Below are 8,201 nucleotides of genomic sequence, written 5' to 3' on the forward strand. Positions count from 1 at the left end.
TCTCACTTCCCATCACCTACCTTTGGTGTCTCTGAGCTACTGTCCACTCCCAAATCCTCCAGGGGCCTCTCACCTGGCCTTACCCTCCTGACGTTGTCAGTATTAGGATCCCCCATACTCCCTCATCTGCTCACAGCTCACAGACAGCCCATGTGAGACCTTCATAGTTACCCATTGCTCTAGGACTCAGTCAGGACTGTGCTTGGACAGGACATGGTGGAGGCCAAGAGTACCACAGAGGCTTAGGAATTGCAACAATATCCCTGACAGGCATGTGCCCACATGTGTGGACATTAGGTAGGTCAGGTATACAAGTCATATTCACTAGTGGTCTGGGGGAAAGTGGCCCCTCCAAGGCAGAAATCAAACATGTTGTGCCAAATGTGGGTTGTCAAAGATTGCAGAGACACAAATCTATGCAAGGACACATAATGTGAGAACACAGACCAGCTAAGCATAAAAATGCCAGCCATAGTAACAAGGCGGAAGGACTGGGGGCAGCCAGGAACCAGTGCAGTGAGGTCTGTACCCCATAAACAGCCTTTCTTATGAGGCCTCTTCCCAATACCCCTTTCATCCCAACAGGTGTCCAGTCCCTGGTTTGTTTGTTTGGGTACTGGAGATTGATCATCCCAAGAGTGCTTAACCACTGAACCATATCCCCAACCCTTTTTTAAAAACATTTTTATTTTACATGGACACCTTTATTTTATTTTTATGTGGTGCTGAGCTAAACCTCAGGCACATCAGTCCTTTTTATTTTGAGACAGAGTCTTGCTGAGTTGCTTAGGGCCTTGCTAATTTTCTGAGGCTGGCTTTGAACTTGTAATCCTCCTGTCTCAGCCTCCAGAGTTTGCTGAGATTACAGGCGTGAGCCACCATGCCTTGCCCTGTCCCTGGTTCTTATTGGGCTAAGTCAATAGAAGGTAGTGAAGGTAGAAGTTATCCAAGGTAGCAGCAAGAGGTGGAAGGATAGAAGGAGAGTGCATTTATAGGGAGGGCTATTTGTTCTTTGCTCCGTCTCTTGTGGGTTGTCACATACCCCCACTAACCCTTATCCCCAGACCCTGATATCCACCCCCCAAAATTATAGGAGTCAAAACTGGAGGTACAAGGTAGACATGGAAGGTTGAACATGGGGAGGGGGTCCCACCATATTTCAGTCACTCTTCCTGTCTTGCCCCTACAGGCCTAAGAATGGAGAGGGCCCTCCTTGATGCCAGACCCAGGTGTTTCACCAGGCATAGGTGGTTCCCCAACCGATTTGCAGCTCTGGAAACAGCAGTTTTAGTAAACTCTCCTCAAATACCCAGCTTGATAAGAACAACTGTCGGTGGAATTGGGGTCCCTCTTCGTGGAGTAGGCTGGCTGCGGAATAAAAACTAAAAGAAGAAAACAGTGAAAAAAAACCCCACAGTACATGGGAAGTAATTTTGAAAAGCAGGGGCAGGACGAGTCTTCAATCTTAGGGATCGAGCTTCCACACTGGAGAGAGAGAGAGAGCTGGAGCCCATGCTTGCTTTATTTGTATGGGGGGAACATCAAAGGTTTTTGATGGAATGTCTTTTTGCCAGGTAAGGTAGGGGGTGGGCTGACCAGTTCCCAATGGGTTACGCCCAACTCTAGAGCTTTGAGAGTTGTCTCACTAGTACAGGGAAGACAGACATCTCACCCCTTGAACGGTCTGATACACACAGGGAAGCTGGGAGGGTTCCCAAGGAAAAACCTAAGTCTTTATGGCTCGGTACCAAGTAAAGACCCCTCATGTAGCTCATGGGTATTTTCCCACACAACCGTTTCATGCTGGGACCTAGGTTGCAGTTTGTAAATGGGAATTCTCTTGGGACTAGCAGGTCAAAACAACTCCCAATTATGTTCAGAAAGCTCAGTGTCTTATAAGGTGGGAGTAACCAGATATGGATGCCACCTATCCATATCTGGTCCCAAGACTGGTCCTCAGGGCCAGGAATGATGCCTGCTAAAGCAGAGTACTAAAGGGTCCTTGCAATCCCTCTTACCAAGTACCTGGGCCCCTTTCTTCCACTTCAGACAATGGACATGCCAAACACTCACTCTCCCAGCTTCCTTTGCCCAAGGCAAGAGCTTTTGCCCTAATCCCAGTCAATCAGACATACTCTCCCTGTAGTCTGATGGGGATGCTGGTGACCAACAGTAAGACAATAGATTCTGCTTTAGTGGTGTTATCAGAATCCATGTTAAGAGGCCTGACTCTGGAGTCCCAACAGACCATCAGCTGCCTTGAGAGTCTGATCAGAGAGAAAAAGATGGTTGAAGCAAGAATTTATTCGGTATGGCCATCTTGGAAGGAACAGGAGGACTAGCATCCTAAGCCCAATCTTCAGGATACTGACACTAGCTCCAGGATTATATAGGAGAAGAACGAGGGCAGCGGGCAGGAGTAGTCAAGCAGTCTTGGTCAAACTGTGGTCTAGTTGATCTTCAAGCAGGTCCAGTTTTGCAAGGTCCTGATGGCACCCATGAAATCATTATTGCTTGAGGCGGCAATTGAGTTCCCATCATGAAGTGATCTGCCTGCAAAACTTATTGTTCTTGGAACCTGAGATACACTGAGGAGAAATGACTTAGAGACTAAGAAGAGGTTAGAGGAGGAAAATGGAGTCAGTCAGGACAATGACTGGGTCCTCCTTTAAATCCCCAATTAAAGGAGCCCTTGCTACGGGGGGAACCACAGCAGTCATGGCAGCAGCACACAACTCTGGGCCTATAGTGAAGGCTTAGTTACAAAGGTCCCTGCATGCCCCTGGTGGTGACAGCAGTGACATGCTCACCAGGCTAATCCAGAACTGTGATTTGGGCTGGAGATAATGCTGTATGGCCTCAGAACCTTGCTCTCTGATCCCCTTGGTGACTTTCAGAGATATACAAATTCCTTTTCATGAGTCTATTAGGCAGAGGTAGTTTCCTCCAGCTGATGAAAAGTTCTAACCAAGAATGGTAGTAGGTGCCAGGGAAATGGGGGTGTCCAGACTGATAATCTGCCAGGTGGCAGCTAAAGATGGTGGAAATGCAGCCAGGTTAGAGAGTCAGGCTCTGGCAACACATGCAAGCAGAGAACATGAGGCTAGTAAAGCCACCACTACTGGTGTATATAATGAAAAAGTATCTGGTCTTAGTTTAATCACTGGGGTGTCCAGTTGGGGTCCATGTCCTTGATGTCCCGAACAAAGAATTGAGCAAGACACACAGAAGTAACAGGCAAAGTACAGATTTATTGAAGATGAAGGTGGAAGTGGCACTCTATAAGGTAGAGCAAAGGGAGCCAAGCAAGAGAGGGTCAAGGTCCCAAGGTCTGTTTTTATATGCTGGACTGTGAGGCAATCTCTTCTCTGTATGGACCAGATTGAAGAACTTACTCCAGTTGGGCCCACTGGTTACCTTATAATACCTGACTAGAACGGTGTCCAATTTTCCCCCATTGGTTACTTTAGAAAACCTAATTACAATACTGCCTACTGTACCCCCATTGGTTATTTTAGAATTCCAATCCTGTGGCAGGAGTTATCATGGGCAGGAGTAGTCATGGTAAACAGGGACACGATGACTCATCTCCCTGTCTTGTCTTCCAGTGGCATTTTTCTTGTACCCTGCCTCTGCCATCTTGGTTTCCCTGAACTCCTACCTAACATTAGTTCCCAGCTTCAGGCTCCTACAGCCTTTGACATTTACTGTTTTTCCTTTGCTAATGAATAAAGGGGAAGAGAGGGGGGCACACTGAGCTTTAGATTGCAGGCTAGTGACCAGAAAAACCAAATCAGCATGGGTTCCAGAGGGCTGGAATTTCAGTTCCAAACTCCAGGAAGAGAAGGGGCTAGAACTAGAGTTCAATTTGCCATAGCCAATCAATGAATCAACCATGCCATTGTAATGACACCTCCCAAAACAACTCTTAACAGTGAGGTTTGTGGAGTGGCAGACACACTTATGTTCTGGGAAGAAAGTGAGGGCATGGAAGCTCTATGCCCTCTCCCCTTATGCATGTCTTCCATTTGGCTTGTCAAAAGACAAAATTAGGCGTGCAAACGACCCACGTTGTGGGCCGAAGGAGAGAGATGAGGGGCCAGGGGCCGGAGCCTTGGAACTCCTAGAAACAGCAGAGGAAAGACACGGGGAGAGAGGAGCAGGGCGCGTTCTTGGGGTTCAGACTGGCGGGAGTCATAGAGTAGCGCCCTAGCCGTGTGGAAGGTCCCAGTGAAGGGGAAGGAGTGCGAAGAGGGTCTCCATCTGGGTCCTAAAACAGAGGGACCACAAAAAGGATGCGGAAGGCTGTGACTGTAGAGATGAGTACTACAAGAAGAGTGCGTAGAGGGGTGGTAGAGGTGAGGAAATGATACGGATAGGTAGTGACGAGGACTGCAGAGGGTCACAGAGGTGAGAGAAACCATAAAGGACTGACGATAGAGCAGCTTCGGGAAGAGGTGCTAGGAGAAATATCAAACGTGGAGCAAGCAGCTGGTGTCCCCTGGAGCCGCTTTCCAGACCTCAATCGTCTCTTGAAGGGGCACCGGAAAGGCGAGCTGACAGTCTTCACAGGGCCAACAGGCAGTGGAAAGACAACATTCATCATTTGCCATGGGGCGTCTAGAAGAACAACTAGATAAATATGAAGAGTGGGCCGACCGCTTTGAGGACCTGCCTCTCTATTTCATGACTTTCCATGGACAGCAGAGCATCAGGTCTGTAATAGACACAATGCAACATGCAGTCTATGTCTATGATGTTTGTCATGTGGTCATCGACAACTTTCAGTTCATGATGGGTCACGAGCAGCTGTCTACAGACAGGATTGCAGCTCAAGACTACATCATTGGGGCCTTTCGGAAGTTTGAAACAGACAAGAGCTGCCATGTGACACTGGTCATTCACCCCCAGAAGGAGGATGATGACAAGGAATTGCAGACAGCATCCATTTTTGGCTCAGCCAAAGCAAGCCAAGAAGCAGACAACGTTCTGATCCTGCAGGACAGGAAACTGGTAACTGGGCCAGGAAAACGATATCTGCAGGTTTCCAAGAACCGCTTTGATGGAGATGTGGGTGTCTTCCCACTTGAGTTCAACAAGAACTCTCTCACCTTCTCCATCCCTCCAAAGAGCAAAGCCCGGCTCAAGAAGATTAAGGATGACAATGGACTAGTGGCCAAAAAGCCCTCTTCTGGCAAAAAAGGGGCTATGCCCCAAAACTCTGAGACTTAACTCAGGCCAGGGCCCCAATCCCTACCAGTCAGAAACCTCTAAGCCTTCAAGTGAAGGCAACCCAGAGCAGTCACTGAAATGAGCTGACAGGACAGGCTGGGCCATAGACACTTTCTTGGCCTTCTGCTAGGACTTCTCGGTCCTATAGTCCTGAGCTATAGGCCCTTTTCAGGCTAGGGCAGGGTTTCATAGTGAGGAAATCCAATTTAGCTACTGTTTCCAAGAACTATCGTGTGCTGGGCTCTCCTCAAGGTCCTGAATATACATCACTGAAAAGAAAAATAAGGTCTCTGTTTCCACAGAACCAGTGTTTTAGTTGAAGAAACAAGACAAGCAATGAACAAGTAAACAAAAAGTTTTAGTTAGTAAAAATACTATAAAGAAAATAGTAATGTGATGGGGTGCTCATGGGCTAGCATAGATGACATGGCCTACAAATATTGGCAGCATGCATGTAGTTAGGGCCTCAAGAATTAGAAGGATTGGATCATATGAGTATCTAGGGAGAGGGATCCAGCCAGAGAAAAGCACAGAGTCCTGAGATGGGAATAAGCAAGTCAAATTCAAGATAGTGAGGTCAGGCCCCCTGAACCTAGAGTGGGATAGGAAACTCCTTCCTGAAACTGCATCCTTTTAGGCTTTTGGAGCCAAAAGGTGACATGATGGTAGCAAGTCCCCCTGCTCCCTGCTTTGTTGAGTCAGGCATGAGGTGGCACCTTCTAAAATTAAAATTGATCCTAGGTGCTTAGCTCTGTAATATCAGGGCCTCAAATTGAGAAGGGAGCTTCCTCCTGCTTGATTACTTGGCCATGCAGCCATAATAGGAAGCTATGAGCCTAGAATGCCTGGGCATTGTTTCCATCATATGTAACTTCAGATGAACAGCTGGAGTTAGAACTTTTTATAAAGAGACTTTTTCTTGTTTTACTGAAAAAAAAATAATAATTCTTTCCATTAAAAAAAGACAAAATTATAATGAACTTAGTTATACATCTAATTAGCTTTCCATCCTATAAAATAGAATGAGAGCTCCCACTGGGCAATGGCAGAATGGTGGGATTTGTAAAATGGGAACAAAGAAACACAACAAAAGATAAAAGATGACTGATAAATATCAGTTTACTATTGTAAGAGTTAAAAGCATTTTGTTAAAAAAAAATTCTTTTTGGCATTGTGGGCAATCAACCCAGGGCCTCAGATATGCCAGGCAAGTGCTCTACCACTGTTATATCCCCAGTCCTTGGGTGGACTTCTTTAATATGCCCACTCAGGTGCACTGAAACCCCCTGTTTTCAAGAAAAGAATGGTCTACTTTAGGATTTGTCTGCTTCCTTATAGTTTCAGTTTGGGGCTGAAGTATACATAGCTCAGTGGTAGAGAGTTAGCTAGCATTCATGAGATTTTGGGTTTGATCCTCAGCACTTGAAAAACAAACATACATTTCAGTATGATTATGTGGCACATTACATAACTGACCCCATTTTGGTCTAGTCTACTGGGACCTAGAACAAAAAGCTCAGTCCAAAATGATAGCTAGTCTTTCATATTTTTTGTTTAACTGGCTGTTCCTGGGTGGAGGTGTAGCTCAGTGGTAGAGCTCATGCTTTGCCCGAAGTCCTGGGTTCAATCTCCAGAAAATAAAAGAAAGAAAACAAAAGAATAACAACAACAACAACAACAAAAAAAAAAACTCAGGTTATTACCGAGTTGTACTTTTTTATGTTCTTTACAATGAATTAATAAAATAGAAGTAAAGTGCTTTCCTGAGTTCTATGAATCATTCTAATGAATCATAAAATCTGTTGTGAGAAATAGAAAGTCCAATGGTCCATTTTCAGAATACAGTATTTGGCCTTAATTTGGATGTAAGATCCAATCATAACCATTTTGAGCTTCCCAACCTATATCCAATCATAGCCATTTTAACTATAGTCCTTCTTTTCCCTTTCCAATTTTAAAATTAGCCAATCATGTAGATTGTAACCGTGAGCCCCTCCTATCAGAGAAAGGGACAGTGCAGGTTTAGGGATTAAAAACAGACAGATTTAGCCAGGCATGGTGGCACATGGCTGTAATCCAGCAACTCGGGGGGCTGAGTTCAAAGCCAGCTTCATCAATTTAGCAAGGCCCTAAGCCTCTGTCCCTAAATAAAATATTAAAAAAGGTCTGGGGATATGGCTCAATGGTTAAGAACTCCTGAGTTCAATCCCTGGTACAAAAAGAAAAGTCAAAATATACTCTACTGTAATATAGAACTAAAAAGAATAAAACAGGCAGACTGCATACCCAAGTGAGCTTGCTTGTCATACTGTTCAGTAACATACCCTTCTGTAGAAGTAAAGTTTGCCTTGCCAAGCCACTTCCAAGCACGAGTTTGAGTCCTTGCAGCACTCTGGTATTTCTAACATTCTGGAGGGGGTTATTGGAACTCTAGATTTATAGCCAGTCACTAAGAAGTATGGCCCCCCTGGACTTCTGACTGGTACTGTAAGTGGGTGGGCAGACTTGAGGGACTAAGCCCTTAACCTGTGGGGTTTGTGCTAACTCCAAGAGTTAATATAAGAATTGAATTAAATTATTGGATGCTCAAGTTGCTGTCAGAAACAGAATTGGCTGTTGGTGAGCTACCTTCTCCTTGCACACATTGATATTGAAAAAACGACACCGTAGGAGGCCTGAACATATTGATGACAAGTGTTTTAGTCAGCTTTTTTTGCTGCTGTGACCAAAAGACCTGACAAGAACAATTAGAGTAGGAAAAGTTTACTTGAGGACTCATAGTTTCAGAGGTCTCAGTCCATAGAAGGCCAGCTCCATTGCTTGGAGCTTGAGGTGAGACAGAACATCATGGTGGAAGTGGGTGGCAGAGGAAAGCAGTTGAAGACATGGGGCCAGGAAGCAGAGAACTCCCCCTCCTATGCACAAAATATAAACCCGAGGGCACACCCCCCATTGACCTACTTCCTCCA

At 45.5% G+C, this 8,201-nt stretch overlaps 1 protein-coding gene across 1 annotated transcript; it reads left to right on the forward strand.

The window, feature by feature from the left end:
* The first annotated feature begins 4,263 nt into the window (after positions 1-4,263).
* LOC308653764 (twinkle mtDNA helicase-like) lies at positions 4,264-5,308 on the forward strand. The gene has a single exon (XM_081302441.1). The coding sequence runs from the start codon at positions 4,612-4,614 to the stop codon at positions 5,230-5,232; it is 621 nt and encodes a 206-aa protein (XP_081158567.1). The 5' UTR covers positions 4,264-4,611; the 3' UTR covers positions 5,233-5,308.
* The last annotated feature ends 2,893 nt before the right edge of the window (positions 5,309-8,201 follow it).

The sequence above is a fragment of the Spermophilus citellus genome (genome assembly GCF_964194105.1).
Source record: "Spermophilus citellus genome assembly, chromosome: 7".
In the NCBI taxonomy this organism is placed as follows: Eukaryota; Metazoa; Chordata; class Mammalia; order Rodentia; family Sciuridae; genus Spermophilus; species Spermophilus citellus.

Bases quoted from the DNA above. Each gene is read 5' to 3' on its own strand.
- LOC308653764 (XM_081302441.1), top strand. From the start codon at position 4,612: ATGGGGCGTCTAGAAGAACAACTAGATAAATATGAAGAGTGGGCCGAC.